A 19,316-nucleotide genomic window follows, 5' to 3' on the forward strand; every position below is an offset into this window, starting at 1 on the left:
AAGAATACGTTCTCTGTCATGAAAACAACCTTTAAATGAGAAGTAAATATAAGTAAGAAACCAAAGAGATTCCAATCTGCAGGAACCGGCTACTTATTGTGGTTGTACAGACCTACGATCTTTGCGTATGCCTGTGCAGCAGCTTTGACATTATATCAGGCCATATGTACAAGTGAGATGGCACTTCTTACGTGTTGCTAAGAGACAGAGAGAGAGCATTGCTGGGTAAATGGGCTCGAGGGATCGTTTACTGAACGAAATGCAACGCAGGACTTTTAGCAGATTGGAGGTGGGTAATATCCAGAGGTTGACAGCTGATCAAATATTCGTACTTCCGTTGACCATAGAGTGCGGCAGCATCTTCTAACAAAGTATTTCTCACGTAAAATGTTCAGCTACAGACACCCAAGGTTTACGCCAGTGATTGAATATATGTTTTTACACGCATGACGGAATACGACACGTCTAAGATCTCCCTTTGATGGGTCCACTAAAATAGCAATATAAAGTATTCCACAATACAGGCTTGCCTGTGATACTTTGTTTTGAAAAATATAGATTGGGAAGGATTCTAACAGTTTAGATATTTTTCGCACTTGTGAACAAACAATGTTGCAGAGTGATGTTTCCTACACTCGACAACACATAAGATCACCTTGTTTAAAATCAATATTTATTGTTAAGTATGGTTCTGAGTACCGTACTAGAGCAGAGCTCATGAGTTTACATTTGCGAAAAAGGACAACATTTAATGTAGTGACCAACAGTACCGGCCGGTGCCTCGTAGAGATATTTTTCATATTGAAGGAACCGTTTTTTATTTCAGTTAAACTCAGGAATGGTCGTACCTATCATAAATAGCGCTTTCTTACTGTTGATACTGGTTCTTGTCACTGTTGAGATTCCTGAATATCATCAGTCATTTTAATCGTATTAATGGATAGAAATTACAAGTTCCTCACTCTTTTCCTCTGAAGAAAACTGTTGTAATTATATTTCACAGTTTTAGATCTTTCATTTTCAGTCATGAATGGTTTTTTTTTACTCAAAATCGCTTACGCACTAAACATTTCGTTCAATAATTATTTTGTACATCATTTTGTATTTTACAGACCAAACATATGCTGAAACGTTTGATAACGAGAAAAATTTTGTTGTTTGCATAATCAAGCGGAAGTATTTTACAGACCAAACATATGCTGAAACGTTTGATAACGAGAAAAATTTTGTTGTTTGCATAATCAAGCGGAACCTAACTCTCACATAATCTAAAATACTGAAGAATTGTAATTAGCATACACAAGGAAAAAGCGTTCTACGTCTACTTACAAAACATTAAGAATCGTCTTTCAGGGCAAAAACTACTAGTATTCTTATGCACCCTACATGTCTGTCCCATAGAGATCGTCCAGATAAAATTAGGCAAATAACAGCTCACACAGAAGCGTACAAGCAAGTCATTTGTCCTACACACCACGCGCAAATTGAACTGATTTGTGATTTTCTGTCGGAAAGGTCACAGTTCGTAATGAGAGAAGGAAAGTCGTCTAGAGAAAGGGAAGTGAATTTGTGGTTTTCTAAGGAAGTATTATGGACTCACCGCTGTTACTAAAGTATATAAACGATTTAGGAAACAATCTGAGCAGCCCTCTTAGACTGTTTACAGATGATGCTGTCATTTACTATCTACTTAAGTCATCATAAGATCAGAACGAAATGTATAATGAAATTACAATTAAATCAATACCATTCGCTGCTGATAGCCATTGATATACACCATCGGGGACAGTTGAAAATGTGTGCCCCGACCGGGACTCGAACCCGGGATCTCCTGCTTACAAAATGGCTCTCAGCACTATGCGACTTAACTTCTGAGGTCATCAGTCGCCTAGAACTTGGAACTAATTAAACCTAACTAACATAAGGACATCACACACATCCATGCCCGAGGCAGGATTCGAACCTGCGACCGCAGCGGTCGCTCGGCTCCAGATTGTAGCGCCTAGAACCGCACGGTCACCCCAGCCGGCTCCTGCTTACATGGCAGACGCTCTATCCACCTTTTTTTTTTTTTAATGTCATTTTGTTCGCTTTTGTTCGTTGCAACTGCTCGGGGCGTAAGAAATCCTTTTAAGTTCGTAGTTGATCGATTAACTCAGGTTTTTATTATTATTATTATTATTATTATTATTACAGAGGGCAGCTAACCCTCTGACCTAACACGCTGAGCCACCGTGCCGGCGACCATCTGAGCCACTGCTGGACTTATCGCCGGCACCCTACCCGTGAGACCCACATTCTCCACTTATAGTCCACACACTACATTCGTAGTGCCCCTGCCATTATACTAATTATTCACGACAGACAATCCACCGAGTCCCGTAAGAGTTCAGGCAATTTGTGTGCATCCGCACTGAAGAAGGTCATCAGCCGGTTAGCCTTAACGATATGAAGATGGCATTTGTTCTTTCGGTCATGTCTGAGCTTATCAAATATCATACTCTGTGTGTATGGATAAGATATAATCACGATATACAAAACACAGTGTTCGTATTTAATGATAATAGGAAAGAATTTCCTGAAGTTCTGCAGCTATAACCTGTAGGAAGAAAGCAACACCAGAACATTGTAGGGAAATGAAATTGACCATGAGCGTAAATAAACGCAACATATTGCTGATGTTATGCATAAGAAAAGAGAGTCACTGCTATTTTTTCGGATGTTGTGCTGCGTCTTATGGTATTACGGAGTCTCCACGTCAATAAATGCTGATGTGGCAACATTACATTGCGATTTATCACGCTTTGAAATATTTTCAGGGATGAAATCCTTTTTTGTTACTTTCTGATACAATATTTTTAAAATTCGTTCATACGCAAAATATAATTATTTGCACATAATCATTTTCCGTCCGTAACGGTGGACACCATTTAAACTGACCATCATTGTCCCACCCAGCGATATGCAAGATAGTAGTGGTCACCCTGTAAATCAGTAGTTGCCAACCTTTAGGAGACCATTATCTTTGATAACGTAGCTGAGAATAAAACATTGTGGCGTTGGTGATTTAAGGAGGTTTAGTGAGGATATGGAAGCATTCCGCCAGAACTGACCTTGGAGAGCGAGCTCGAAACTTTTCATACTGTATGAGAGACCACACCTCGTGACTTAATGATTAAAGTAGAAGGTGGAGATACTGGAGGAAAAGCAGAAGGAGATTATTATAGTGAGGAAGATGATGATGATGGTGATGATGATGAAGATGATGACCATGATGAAGAAGATGATGACTACGATGAGGCAGATAACGTTCACAATTGGAAGACATTATCCAACAAATCACCTGCAGATAGCATCAATATCCAACGGAATAACCAAAATGCATTGGCGTAGCGATTAGATTTCTTGTTAGATTTGAAAGCAGTGGCTAATAATTACCATGATAATGAAATCAATCACACTGAAGACGAAATTCGAGAACCATCGATTATTGCTTCAAGTTTACGACGACTGGCAAAAATAAAGAGAATGCTGTGATTAAAAGCCTAGCATAAAATAAGTATCCGATCCACAACAGTGATTGCTCACAGGTGATCTCGAGTGATATGGCTTTTTGGTACCTGAAGAGGCCGGCACAAGTGTCAGTGTAAACATGCGAGCTCGTGCACTTAGCTGTCATTAATTTCACTATCAAATAAAATTACGCTTCTCGTCAATGCATTTGATTTAGCAAAATATGACGTGCCGTGTAAGGCATCGGCGAGTATGAACTCATTGACAAAGCGTTATTGCTTGTTGAAACAAGCCCAATTTGCTGAATCGGTGAAATACTATGTGCTTGGAGATTGCGAAAGTATTGACTTGCTGATTTGGCAGAGAAAAATTGGAAATAAAAGCTATTTACAGCTTTCCACGGCAAATTATTAGTATATTACTATTATCAGTCAAACATTTTTCACCTAGGGATTGCATGTTGTAACTCAGGGATGTTTTTTTTTTTCATTCAGTGTCGCAGAATCTGCCAGAAGCCCCTCAAACAAACATCTGATAATGACGAAATTCAGAGCAGCGGTCGTCGCCTGTCTAAAGATCCGCAATAGACCAAAGACTGACTTGAGTTTTTGGGCAATTAATGGTATGCTGAACAACGAGGCAATGTTGACCATTTCATATATACTAATGTACAATGGCCGTCAAGAAAATAGACTGCTCAAGGTCACACCCACTGCATGCAGTCTCCAGGCGCGGAGGGCTATGATTCGCTCGTTTCACAGCTTTATTCCCATAAGTTGTAGCAGTGAAGTGGATCCCCGCGAGCTGAATGTTCGGTGTGCCTGTGTGATATCCTGTGTTCTCGTGTGGTTTCAGTTCCCTGTCGAAAGGCGCATTGACTTGTATTTTCGAGTGAACGAAACGGAGAGGCAAGGGCCTACGTGTGGTGCAACAATGGTCGGTGTGTGTAAAGGGACTGCAGGATATTCCAAAAAAAATCTAAAATTGCCGTATCGAACGTACTGAAGCTTATCTAACCTGGCCAACAGTGAAGAAGCCAGATACATCATAAATTCTGCGCGAATCCATAACTGAAAGCAAAAGCCTATGGTTGACTGTAGGCAGCAATAAAAGGGCTGTAATATGGGCAGACGTGAACACATATCTTGATTCGCAAAGAAATAGAGAAGAAAAATCCACAGAATTTGACGATTTTAACAATAAGCTCGTGCGTAGAACTGTACTTGTTTACTATGACAAAGGAGTGTGTGCGACGGCTAGAAAAATGCGAAGTGATTTCAATGAAAAAATTAATTATTGGGACTCAGAGATCTCCGCTCTTTGTCTGCTCCGTTCACTTGCTTTTCGATTCAGAGAGTGTAATGATGGACGGAAGTTTTTAATGAAACGCAGAGAAACTGCTGCAGCAAGAGCGAAGTTTTTGAGTACTTAGCATTTATGACGTGCTGAAGACAACAGGCCAGTAGTACAGTTTATGAAACTAGGGTTTCACGAAATCATATCGATAAGTAAATTTGGCACGACTTCATACGAAACGATGGTTTGAAAGTGCCTACTGGTAGAGATGGCCGACTAATCATCGCCCATGCTGGTTCATTGGACACAGGCTTCAGACCAGAGGCCAAACTTGTTTTTCGTGGTAGTAAAAAATCTTGCCAATCCGATTATCATTCAGACATGAATGGAGATGTTTTTAAGAATTCGTTTATTCGGCTCTTGTCTGTGCTGTACGAAGTTTTGTTATCGCAATGAATAATGCCAGCTGTCGTTCCATTTAAATAGAAAAGCTGCCTCGTTCAAACTGGCGCAAGGCAGACAAAATGGACTTGATGAACAGAAAGAATGTTTCATTTTCAGTCGATGAAACCAAGGCTGACCTTCTATCGAAGGAAGAAATACGTGGTACCAAAAACACATAACGAATTGGATCTACTGTTAATGAAATGGGACACCAAATGGTACACCTGCCACCTTTCTTTTCCAGTAACAGCCGGTGGCCGTGCGGTTATAGGCGCTACATTCTGGAACCGCGTGACCGCTACGGTCGCAGGTTCGAATCCTGCCTCGGGCATGGATGTGTGTGGTGTCCTTAGGTTAGTTAGGTTTAAGTAGTTCTAAGTTCTAGGGGACTGATGACCTTAGAAGTTAAGTCCCACAGCGCTCAGAGCCATTTGAACCATTTTTTTTTTCCAGTAACATGTTGCTGATCTGGGCTAAAGTTAAACGAGAAATGGCGAAAAAACACTACCTTCAAACTTGCAGATTCCAAGCAGGTAACACACGACGCACCAGACAAAGTAACTCAGCAACACTGTGTGAGGTGCGTAAAACACGCGGAAGCATTGCAAGAACCTGATTTCTGGAGCCAGGGCCTAAGAGACAGCATAGTTGAATCTATGACGGTACACACGGCCGAAACAAGCGACAGCGAACTTGACACGGAATCAGAAGATGCTCCAGTCCGGGTAAGTGAAGGTTATGTGAAGACCATACTCGATTTTTATCTCTGTTTATTTTAGTTATCCCTTGGATGTACGATACATCTGTCACAAGTGGTGGAAATTAGATTACTCGCTAGAAATTTCCTTTTAAAATGATAATGTCAGTTCTCCATTTATTAACATCGGCAGTTTTTTTCTAAAAAAACTGTATCAAGTTTGTTCAGATTCGTATTTCATCTTATCACATTGCCCTCCTTGCCTTGTGAGCGGAAACGCATAAAGTACGTTACTAGACCTAACACAGCATATATGCCTTCTTAAGTCAAGAGCACAATCGGGCAGAAACACTGGAAATAAAATATTAATAACGGCTTGTAGACTAAATTAAAGACGCTCTTTGAGTTTCAAAAATAATTTCAGTGCTTTTGGAAAAATTTTCTGGCTAGAAGTTTACAATTGGTTAACACAAACCTAAGTCAGTCAGCGACGACAATATAACCAACAAATTAGAAAACTGTAGCAATGAAACTCTTCATATTCTTTCATATTTTGTATGACACTTAATAGCTTACGATACCGCGAGGCACTATAATGTTTTATCCTTGATGAAGTAAAAAGTAACGTTTTCATCACAGTTGTAATCCAGAGTTCTTTTAGTTTTTCATTGTAGTAACAAAGTAAGTTTCGCAGTTTATAAGTACATTACCTTGTGCATTTTGTCAAGTAGTATTCTTTACTACTTTTTTTTAATTTTTAGACGTGAACTTGACATCTGTAGAAACCTGCAGCACTGTACAAAGATGGAATGATCTTCAGCCGTCTATGTTCATGCTGGCCACTATAACAATATTATTTATTAATGAGTTAAATTAAGTTATGGTCTAACAACCTGTTCAGTGTCACATGCAGATTTTTCTTATATATTTTCCATGTGAAGGCAACAGAAGAGATTACAAAAAGAAGACAATCAGAGGTTCAACGCTAAAAGAAACATATAGCGAAGTGCCAAAACAAGTAACAGCTGGTTTTTCACTGAGGGAGGCCGCTGATAAATATGGTATAAATTTCATGACGCTCCTGAGGCTCTGCAAGTAATATTATTTTTAGTTACACATAATTCTACGTTTATTTAGCTAAAAAACATTATTTTAGATAAAGTAATTGAGTGAACATTTTAAGATGAATTAATTTTCACATTTATTGCTATTGTCCACAACAAATGCAGTGGGTCACTATGTAAAAGAACGTTAAATACAAATGTATACAATCTCTTATCACTATTCAGTGATGAGACACCAACGCGATATTATACTATTCGTAATTTCAGACCTTAATCCTGCTGTGTCTAATGTTGGATACCAAAAAGCTCACTGGGTTTTGTCGGAAATAAACCAGCACAGTTTGTTCACAGCAAGAAAACATGCATTCTTCTGCTTCCATGTTGCATCTGGGGTTGGTGGAAGTGCAATACGCATCGAAAGACGTTTGTCGTTGAGATAGGAAAGTTAGCACCCAATCGTGAGAGCAAGAAGCATCAACAGCGAATTTTGAGTGACAGGTTGAGTTATCTGAAGCACTGCAACATATATCTGTCGACAACGTTCTCAGCTATCAGTTATGGTGAACTTGAGTTTCTCGCAGCAGCATTACGTGCAAGATTTATCGTGGCAGAGTGAAAAATGTGCACACAGTCGATTTCGAGAATAGTGATACTGGTTAACGTAATTTTCTCACTTTTAATGTGATTTTATGGTGTATGTGTGAAAAAATTGTATAATGTGATTTTGTAACTCGTTTCAATGTATGTGTGAAAATGTAAAAACATTGTGTAAATGTCCACAGTCAACGAAGTATGCATCTAACTTTCTTTGGAATGTAAACTTTATTATATCTAGAGTATTATTGTATTACTTACGTGTGAAAATATTTTAAAATATTAAACATGAAAAAATAGAAAAACATTGAATCTATAACCACTGTACAATTTAAACTCTAAATATCCCTTTTCATAGCTAGAGTGTATGTAATAGGGTATGGTGAACAATGTGTGTCAACGTGCTTGATCACGATTGGCTCATTACAAGGGTTACTCGGAAAGTAAGGAAGGATCGGTCGCGAAATAGAAACCACAGTGAAAATCCGATGAAGTTTTGCACAGGTGTGTTAGGTAGTGTCTTTAGTATGCCCATCGATCGCATTACGTCGTTCTTTTTAGTTCTGACCACACATGGAGCACATAAAGATACCTAGAACAATAGTGTATCGCGCCAAGTACGAGGCCCTGGTGAGAAATTTCGCCTGAAACTATGCAGCCAACATTAGATAACTGTCGTGCGCTTCCTTCTCCAAGACAACTCACAGCCGCATTCTGCAGGGGCAATGAAATACTCCTGCATCATTTTCAGTTGGAAATGTTTGATTACCCGCAATACAGCCCGTAATTGTCTCCCTCTGAGTTTCACCTCTGCTCACATGAACCGCTGGCTATGAAGACAACATTTTGGCACAGACAACGAGCTGTAGGCCAGCGTAGAGAATTGGCGGAAAGCACTGGCGGCTGCCTTCTATAACGCGGGTATTGGAAAGTTGGTACAACGCTACGACAAAGTCTAAGTCGGATCGGACACTATGGAGATAAGTAGCTGGAAGCTGTAGCTAACTGTTGCAAATAAAACAGTTTTGATTTTCACTGATGTTTCCATTTCGCAACCTATCGTTCCTTACTTTCCGAATAGCCCTTGTATACTGCATACAGTCAACCAAGTGTGCGGCTAGCTTTCTTTGAAATGCAAACTCTTGATATTCGTTCAACTGCTTCTCTTTACTTCAAAGGTTAGTTTAATTTTCCTCTAGACAGCTTCTATCTTTACCCTGCTTCTTCAGCTTTGTATTTGTCCTCTTGCCATTCTTGCTTAGCCACATTGCACTGTCTGTCAGTCTTATTTTTTAGACGTCTGTATTCACATTCGCCTGCTTCATTTGCCACATGTTTATAGTTTCTCCTTTCGTCAATTATCTTCGATACCTTCCATGTATCCAGAGCTGCTATTAGGCCTAGTATTTCTACCAACGTAATCCTCTGCTGTCTTCACTGTTTTACCCCTCGAAGCTATCCATTCGTCTTCTAATGTATTCCTTTCCCCCTTTTCAGTCAAACGTTACCTAGTGCAGTTTTGAAACTCTCAACAAACTCTGGTTTCTTCAATTTATCTATACCCTATCGCCTTAATATTTCACCTTTTTGCTGTTTCTTCAATTTTAATCTGCAATTCCTGATCAATAAATTATGGTTAGAGTCCACGTCTGGAGCAGGATACGTCTTACATTTTTTATAAATCTGGTTCCTAAATCTCTGTCTTACCATGCTGTAATTAATCTGAAATATTCCACCGCCCCTATGCCTCTTCCTTCTTTCGTGATTCTTAAACCAAATGATAGCCATGATTAAACTCGTATTACGCTATATCCAAAAGTCTACCAGACAGTTTCCTCTTTCATCCCTTTCTTCCCAATGTATGTTCTTCTACTATTTTTCATTCTCTGGCTTTACCTACTACTGAATTCCAGTCATCTATCTCTGTTAAGTTTTCTTCGGTCTGATCTATCTGAATAATTTCTTTTATCTCAGCATACATTTCTTCAGTCTCTTCAGCACTTGCACAATTAGTTGGCATATGAACTTACAGTACTGTGGTTGGTGTTCGCTCCCCGTCTGTCTTGGTTATGATAAGGCATTTACTGTGCTGTTCATAATGGCTTATCCGCATTCGTATTTTCTTATCCATCATTACTCCTATTCCTGAATTAACCTCGTTTGAATTTTTGTTGATAAACCTGCACTGACCTGACCTGTTCCTCCTGCCACCACACTTCTCTAATTCCCATTGTATCCAACTTAAACCTCTCCGTTTCCCTTTTTAAATTCTCTGACCCACCTACGTGATTAAGGGATCTAACATTCCACGCTTCGATCTTTGGAATACCAGTTTTGCTTTTCCTCGTGACAACAGCCTCTTGAGTTGTCCCTACCCAAAGATCCCAATGGGGGACTATTTTACCTCTAGCATATTTTACCCAAGAGGACACCATCTTCATTAAGCCACACAGTAGAGCTAGGTGTACGCAGGAAGAAAAATGACTGTAGTTTCCTATTTCTTTTTGCCGTCATATACTAATGGGTAATACAATGCATCGAAAGCTCTAGTCTGCTAAAAACTACTGTGCGGAATGAAATGTTTTGTAACAAGGAAACCTTTCGTCTTAAATTTGAAAATCTGCGGGATTTCATACTATTAATTTCTGTTGTAAAGCTGTTGAAAAAGGCACGTATAGGATAGTATGATCCTTCCAGTAGACTGCTGGAAGAGGGACAGGGCGGAAAAAATAAAACTGGCTTGGAAAATATGTCATGAATCTCAAGGCTTGCAACTCAATTTACATCACCCACATCTGGAGCGTATCATGTAAGTTTGCTTGCCTATCGCAAGGTGCACGAAATATCTCCAAGAAGCTTTATTTTGACAACTTTGTATAAGGGAAACGTAGATTTGGTGTACGCTGTACTTTCTTTTACATTGTTGTTATTAACTAGGCTGCTAAACCACGTCAAACTAATTCACAGAGAGACATCTTATACAAGTAGCAAGTCATTGCGAATAGTACCTGCCACATAATTTCCGAAAGACTTAAAAGGTTAGCCATAATAAGAAGAGTTCGTTGTAATAATTTCTAAAACAGGTACTTACCTTTATTACAGCATTCGAAACAAATGTTTTAAGTTAATCTTAATAAAAAAAAATTATCATTATTTACACAATACCTGCAACGTATCCCTTATTTGCCTGCTTCTTTTGTGTATACAGTGGTAACTCGATTATCCGGGCCTCAATTCGCAATTATCCGGGTTGTCAACCGCGAGCAAGTGTTTCTGTATTGTCTAGTCCGTGCAGTACCCGCCCGCACCCCGCGCGGCAAACGAATAGCAGGAAATGCAAGCAGGGTCGGATTTAGAAGTCTGTCAAGGGGGTGGCTAATGGCGGGGGGGGGGGGGGGTCGAATAAAATATCGCTTAACAAAAGGAGAGGGGAGTTGGGGTCCTCCACCGACAAACTGGTAAAATTCGGTGTTGCTTAAAGTAGTTTTTGGTTTTGGAGTTCAGGGTAAAAAGGTGTCTACAGAATGTGTGTTCCCGGGTAAATATTACGATTTGACCCAAATGTTCGGTGATTTCGAAGTTTTTGTCTGGGGGTCAGCAATTTAAGTGTTGATAGGCATACGCGGCATATTTAGCTTTGTTGATTATTGTAAGTGGTATTCGTACATTACTATACATCCAATGTATATTAATAAATAATAAGACACCCATTTTAAGTTAAATAATATTTATTTGTTTAGATAGGAAGCAATTTGTCGCTCTTATTGCTTTGTTAAAATGTGCTTGAGATACATTGCAATCTATATTGCTACATAATTATAAAAAAATTATTGAATCTGTTGAAGTAATATATTCGCTTCTGAAGTCATTTTATCCAGTGTAATATGATACTCCATTGGACGGGGGGGCTGCAGCTCCCATAGCCCCCCCCCCCCTTTCCACCGCCCCTGAATGCAAGAAGGTGAAACAGAAGGAAACGTAGATGCAGAAAGTTATGCAGGACCGTCTCATGCGGAAGCATTTCAAGCCATGCAAACAGCTTGCAAATGGTTCGAAAAACGGGGTGTGATACCGTGAGTTTACTACGATTAAAGCGAAATCGTGATGTAACAGCAATGAAGGGAAAAACTTGTTTACGTCAAACGACTAATACCAAATATTTAAACAAAATTAAACTATAGTGACTGTCCTATGTGATTATCTTATGACTAAGGCTGCAGTATTTTAGTGATTCTAAGAAAATATGTACGTATCTATGAAAACGTGTCTATAATCTCATAACAAAAATTGATTTTTGTTGACTTTAATAAATTTAATGTGTTTTTCTTGTTTTGAATAAACACTTAACCTTACGTATTAACCCTAGGAAACTAACCATATGACAACGTATCTATAAGGTAACCATACGTAGGGGACGTAGGTTATCTTTCTAGACCTAATAGCACAAAAATCTCTTTTCTTTATGTGGTGTCACCGCCAGACACCACACTTGCTAGGTGGTAGCCTTTAAATCGGCCGCGGTCCATTAGTATACGCCGGACCCGCGTGTCGCCACTGTCAGTGATAGCAGACCGAGTGCCACCATACGGCAGGTCTAGAGAGACGTACTAGCACTCACCCCAGTTGTACAGCCGACGTTCACAGCAATGGTTCACTGACAAATACGCTCTCATTTGCCGAGACGATAGTTAGCATAGCCTTCAGCTACAATTGCTACGACCTAGCAAGGCGCCATAATCCTTTACTATATATGTTGTGGTTATAACATGTACCGTCAAGAGAGATGTTCTACAATTGTGGATTAAAGTTAAGTATTATATCAACTACTTACTTTATTTGCAATTCTCAAGATATTGTCCTGTTCCAGACCTCACGCCAGTCAGCGTGTAATTAAACGCGTGCATTTCGGCCACCTCTAGAAAAACAGTGTTGGCTCTTCTGCCAACACAACAATTTGGCGACTCGGATACAAACGGTCTCCTTTCTATATAACTAATTTACTTGTGTCATGGCCAGACCACAAACCTTTGACGTCGCTTTTTCATCCGAACAAGCCTGTCTCTCCACGTACGGCGCAGAAATTTATTCGCTGGTCTATTTTCCTCTCGCAGTACCGCTACGATATCTTGTATCGGTCCACTGCTGAGCACGGAAACGCCGATGCGTTGTCCCGTTTGCCTGTTGCTGAGGATAGAGCATTCGATTCTTCCGAACTTGCTTGCATGTTCATTGACGCGGAAACCGATGACGTGGTCGAATCGTTTCCGATTGATTTTCGTCGTGTAGCTACAGCCACAGCTGCTGACCCTGTCCTTGCTACCGTTTTGCGTTTTGTTGCTACGCAATGGCCCTTGTCAAAGTCACGGATCGAGGATCCGTTGGTGCGCCGATTTTTTTGTTCACAAGGAGAGACTTTTTGTACGACGTGGTGTTTTGCTGTTGCGTTCTGATAATGATCAGTCTCGGGTCATGGTCCCACGTTCGTTACAGTCCTCTGTCTTACGGCTTCTCCACCAAGGACATGGGGTATAGTGCGGACGAAACAACTTGCTCGTCAGCACTGTACTTGGTTCGGAATCGATGCTGCGATTACGAATATGTGCTCTTCTTGCATGGCGTGTGCCGAACAACAATCCGCACCATCGCGGAAATTCTTTGCATGGCCGAAAGCCACTTCCCCTTGGCAACGCTTACACATCGATTTTGCTGGTCCATTCTGGAATGCTCGATGGTTGGTTGTTGTCGATTCCTTCAGTAATTTTCCTTTTGTTGTCAGGATGTCTTCCACGACGTCTTCAGCCACCACCCAAGCGTTATCCGCTATCTTTTGCATTGAAAGTCTTCCACAGAGTATTGTTTCCGACAATGGCCCACAATTCATGTCCGCAGAATCTCAGTCATTCTGCAAAGCCAATGGTATTCAACATCTGACATCCGCGCCGTTTTCGCCTCAGTCAAACGGTGCCGCTGAACGATTGGTCCGGACTTTCAAGTCACAGATGTTGAAGTTGAAAGAGTCGCATTCTCGGGAGGACGCGTTATTGCTCTTCTTGTCCTCGTATCGCTCTCAGCCCCGAGATGGTCGCTCGCCGGCTGAGTTGCTCCACGGTCGTCCTCATCGAACCTTGATGTCTTTGCTGCATCCGCCACATCAGGTTCCTGTGCAGCGGCAGCCACCTGCTTTTGCTCCAGGCGACGTTGTATACTATCGCAACTATCGCGGTTCACGGCGTTGGATCGCAGGGCGCATTCTTCGCTGCCTCGGCCGCGCTATGTATCTGGTTTTGGGGGCCTCTGGTGAGGTGCGTCGGCATCTCAATCAGCTGCGCCTCTGTCGTCGCACGGGTTCTGCCGCTCCCCGTCTGCTTTCAGCGACGGTGCCGTCCGATCAGCGCCCTGGGGACCCATCTACTGGCTCGCCTCATCCCCAGGTGTTACCGACGCTGCCTTCCATTTTGCCACATGGCGACGCGCCGCCGCCGCCGCCGCCGCCGCCGCCTATTCTCCCGCCGGCGACGCCCGCAGTGGACGCTTCGCTGCAACCGCCAGGCACCTCCCTGGGTCACGCGCCGCCGATCGCTTCCCGTGACCAGCTGGCCTCCGACTTGGAACTCTTGCCGGCTCCGCACCAGACGTCGTCTTCGCCCGTCGGGTACCCCGACGCGATGGAGGTCGACCCTTCGGCCCCTCCTGTCTCTCTACGGGCGCATACACCGCATGTTGACGTGCACCCTGGACTAGGTTTTCAGGCGTTTCCTAGTCCCCTCGGACCGAATGGCCGGGTGCGGGTGGCACAGCCTCGCCTGTTCTTAGGCTCCCCACCTCGTCGCATACGTCAACATGGGGTCCTCCCCACGGCGGGCGGAAGCCTTATAACACAACCGTTAGCCGATTTGCGGGGGAGGAATGTGGTGTCACCGCCAGACACCACACTTGCTAGGTGGTAGCCTTTAAATCGGCCGCGGTCCATTAGTATACGCCGGACCCGCGTGTCGCCACTGTCAGTGATAGCAGACCGAGTGCCACCATACGGCAGGTCTAGAGAGACGTACTAGCACTCGCCCCAGTTGTACAGCCGACGTTCATAGCAATGGTTCACTGACAAATACGCTCTCATTTGCCGAGACGATAGTTAGCATAGCCTTCAGCTACAATTGCTACGACCTAGCAAGGCGCCATAATCCTTTGCTATATATATTGTGGTTATAACATGTACCGTCAAGAGAGATGCTCTACAATTGTGGATTAAAGTTAAGTATTATATCAACTACTTACTTTATTTGCAATTCTCAAGATATTGTCCTGTTCCAGACCTCACACCAGTCAGCGTGTAATTAAACGCGTGCATTTCGGCCTCCTCTAGAAAAACAGTGTTGGCTCTTCTGCCAAAACAACACTTTATAAATTCAGTCATCAGGATTTTCAGTTATCCGAATGACTTACGACAACAATTAGTCCGGTTAGTTCAGTCTACACTGTATAGTATTTTGTCCTTTGTTATCATCAGAATACTTAAAAGTTTTCTATAACAGAATACTTAAAAGTTTTCTATAAATGAGACGAAAAGTCTTACTCACCACAGAATGGGTGGCGGTCTCTGGTAACCAAGTACAAAGCGCCTCTAGCTTGAGACTCCTGAGCTCTCCACCCCATGATGGCGCATGAGGAAGGATCCTTGCAGGCCTCTTTGGGTGGAAAACAAGGCAGTCCTTCTCCTTCTGAGCAGGGATAGGCAATGAACTGACATTCTGAATTGGGCTCGTTGAGCGTTTCCAAGAACAGCGACCATGCTCTCACATGACTGCATACTGTGCTTGAATTTACTGTCCCTTCTGAAACATTTCAATAAATGATAAACACACTTTTATTCTTATTTTAATTATCATAAAAACAAGAGTTTTGTATTCAAACAACTCAAACCTGCCTAAGATTCATCGAACAATCACCTGTCATTTATGTTTCATATTTCCTTGTGGCATAGCGCATACGTGTACACACAATAGCAATTTTGTAAGTGATGTCAACTATAAGAAACCTCACAATGCTTTCTTTAAAAACTATTGTTACAATATACGCAGTGACAGTATAGGCATCCGACCAGCCTCTACCACTAACATTGCCTAACCCAGATTAACACGCCGAGCCCTTGAAGGCACGGCATTTGACCAAGGAAAAGAAGATGTAGCTTTTTAAGCCTTTCGACATCTTAATTTGAACTTCGTGTCCTTCATTTAAAAGTTCCAATGGTGTCAATCATTTATTTTTCTGTGCTATGGGCAGTAATGAAGTTTTAATCATCACCTGGAGGTATATACTATTAGTTACGTAAGTCCTATTTTGTTTATTTGCAGCCACATGCGTGCAGTCCCGGAATACACTGAAATCCCCTTGCTGCGAACCTTAAGAAACCACTAGAGGAGCCATTCCAAAATGGCGCAGCTTATTGATAAAATGCCACCATATCGCAATTGCTAGAAGTACTGCTCACAGAAGTCAGGGTTCCAGTTTCAAATCCCAGTCCGGCAAACAGTTTTAATCTAGCAAGAAAAGCACAAAAGTTATTATTTTCACATGTGACTTAAATTAATTCATATTGTAAGTAGGCTGTTTAGGGTTTTATGTTGCTAACGCCATGTAGCGCTCTATATGAAAATCACTGACTGTGCTGTGTGCAGTCTGTGGCTGCTTTGCATTGTTGGAATTTTCTATTGTAGTGTTGGGCAGTTGGCTGTTAACAGTACGTAGCGTTGCGCAGTTGGAGGTGAGCCGCCAGCAGTGGTGGATGTGGGGAGAGGGATGGCAGAGTTTTGAGAGCGGATGATCTGGACTTTGAACACTATTAAGGTAGATACATTGTTTGTTCTCTATCAAAATCTTTCATTTGCTAACTATGCCTATCAGTAGTTAGTGCCTTCAGTAGTTAGAATCTTTTATTTAGCTGGCAGTATTGGCGCTCGCTGTATTGCAGTAGTTCGAGTAACGAAGATTTTTGTGAGGTAAGTGATTCATGAAAGGTATAGGTTATTGTCAGCCAGGGCCATTCTTTTGTAGAGATTATTGAAAGTCAGATTGCGTTGCGATAAAAATATTGTGTGTCAGTTTAGTGTTGATCAGAATAAGTAAAGAGAGAAATGTCTGAGTACGTTCAGTTCTGCTCAGCTGTTTGAAAATCAAATAATGTAAGAGGTTTATCAGCACAGTCATTCATTAATTTTTCAAAGGGAACGTTTCATAATATATAGAACATAACAAGTACAATCTCATCCCAAGGACTCTAAACTAATCAAGCAATGCTAGAAGTAAGCTGTGTCCAAAACATGAATAGTAAAGATTAATTGGTCATTAAACAAATCAAAAGAATACCAACGAACAGACATGAACCACTTTTCTCGTTACTTTTTCACACTTTCTGTAACTTCCAGAGATCTTCTTCTTAATTTAGCATTACGTAAGTAATATTATAAATTTAGGCCCTGCAATGCTCTCCACTCGAACCAACGAAATTTTAGGAAATGTTAGCAATGGACGTCAATCTGGTTGCCTGCTTGATGACATCTCAGACCAGCTGCTTCTTTACTTCAGTATAATGCAATTTCTAAATAACAACAGAATTAAACTGTCCCAATCAGTAAATTCTGAAACAGGCAATTATAGCCGATTTGTTTGTAAATCAAAAATCTGTGTTGTCATTTATCTTTAGTTTGTCTGGTCATCTTATTTCTTTGGTAACTGCAGAGTAAAATTATCAGTAAGAGTCTTCTGACAAATAATTGGAAACAATGAAGAAGTGATCGAGTGACAGAACTGTGCCTGGTAAGACACGCGAGTTTTGTGCGCTCATGAATATAAATTTTATGTTGTATTAATAGTTTTGTACAAGTTACTTAGTAAATAAGCGTCTTAGGGTGTTCTTTAAACTTGATATTAAAGGTTTCACTTTTCTTTACGTTTTATTCCAGAAAACGCGAAAAGACTATATAGTCGGGTTGTAGTCATATTTTTGTTTACATTTTGGCTCAGTAAACTTACAGAATCCACTTTAATTATTCTTTTTTTGCAACTGTTGAACTAAAATTTATCTCTTCATTATTTAGTGCATACGTCTGGTACGTGGCGTAAATTTCTATTTTTATGATTCAAAATCTTCGCACAACTCATTCGTGTTTAGGCCAAAGTTTTGTAAATATGTTTTCTTGTTTATCGATAATTTAATGTCACTAAATGATTATTTTTATCATGAGGGAAAAGTGATTAACTTGACATAAAATTGTTGGTTCGTAGGTATGATGTGATGAATGCTGTAGTTTATTCCACTGAGGTGACTGTAGTAGCGTGGAAATTCTGGAAGTAAATTGGGTTCTCCAGTGGTTTTCTAGAATTTGCAGGAGAGATAGGAAGATAGTGGAACAGGAGGGTAAAGTTACTGCCCTTCAGGCTGTATTAGACAAGGCTAGGAACAATCTGGATAGGTTAAGGAGGGAGAAGGGTAAAGAGAGGTGGAGAATGGCAACAAGTAACAAAAGAAAAAGGCTTAGAACTTCGTGTGAAAGCTTTGTGGTGAATGTGAAAAATAAGTTTCAGATGTTGCTTCAGTTATAAACCGATGAACTTCACGCAGATGTAGGTGTAGACAGGGCACATCAAACTTTCAGCAATAAATTGAAAAGTAAGAATGCAGGGAAGTGATTAAAAAGAAAGTTTTGTTGTTTGGTAGCTATATTGCTAGAGGTGTAGGACAACTTTTGCGGGATTAACTAGTATCACAAAACTAGATAACCAGTTTTTTTAAACCTGGTGCAGGTCTGGAGCAAGTGACAAAGGATTTAGGATCACTTCATAAAGGCTTCACCAGTGAAGTTGTAGAGGGTGGGCTGCGCATTATTGTTGACAGAGATCCTGGTTACAATAAAGAGGGTGACCCAATAAAGATTAAATCAGCATCGATACATACAACTTTATGTGTTCTGAGATGCCATGACTGACCTCATTTGAAGTATTCTTTCAGGATAGTTAATTTAGAGTTGGAACATCTGCTTATGTTGTGTGCAGGGTCACATATTGTAGTGGTTCGTGTTGATTCTGTCAATAGCTGGGATTATGCTAAGCATGGTTTTCACCTCAACAGGAAAGGGAAGGGTAAATTGGTTGGTATAATAGTAGAAAACTTAAGGGGAAAGTGAGGGGAGGCATTACCATATGAGTGGTAAAATATCAGTGGTAACAGGTGTCAAAGCAGTACCTTTTTAGTATAGGAAAGCAGGAAAGAAATGAAGTTTTAGGAGAAGTTGGAATTGAAACAAATTTTAAGTTTGGGAAAGAAACTAAAAAATATAATTTTGACATATTAAATCAGCTGTTGGTTAAAAATTTTCAGCAATCAACAGACATTCCATTTCCAGCTAATTTTATCTCAGCCATTGAGATCAATGTATTATATTTATTGCATGAAGATGTTGGAGGAATAAGAAGAAAATTAATGACTGATGAATTAGAGCCATCAAACACAGTTCACATAATTTGCCTCTTTGAACAACAAATAAACATAAAGGGAGTGAACAGGAAAAATGTAAACAGAAAACGGGAACAGCATGCCTACATAACAATTTATATAAATAAACAAAACCAATAAAATAAAATTAGTACTTGACAAGGATATTTCAGGAGGTATAAGACATGGAGAGTGATGCACAAAACGAATTAAAAGAGAG

At 40.7% G+C, this 19,316-nt stretch overlaps 1 protein-coding gene across 1 annotated transcript in view; it reads right to left on the reverse strand.

Moving 5' to 3' along the window:
- LOC126471552 (pancreatic lipase-related protein 2-like) overlaps positions 1–19,316 on the reverse strand; it is a 133,026-nt gene that overhangs the window by 25,004 nt on the left and 88,706 nt on the right. The window contains exon 6 of the mRNA XM_050099779.1: positions 15,186–15,440. Coding sequence (XP_049955736.1) covers positions 15,186–15,440 — 255 coding nt within the window. The remainder of the gene's footprint in view (positions 1–15,185; positions 15,441–19,316) is intronic.

This window comes from Schistocerca serialis, chromosome 3 (genome assembly GCF_023864345.2).
Source record: "Schistocerca serialis cubense isolate TAMUIC-IGC-003099 chromosome 3, iqSchSeri2.2, whole genome shotgun sequence".
NCBI classification, from domain to species: domain Eukaryota; kingdom Metazoa; phylum Arthropoda; class Insecta; order Orthoptera; family Acrididae; genus Schistocerca; species Schistocerca serialis.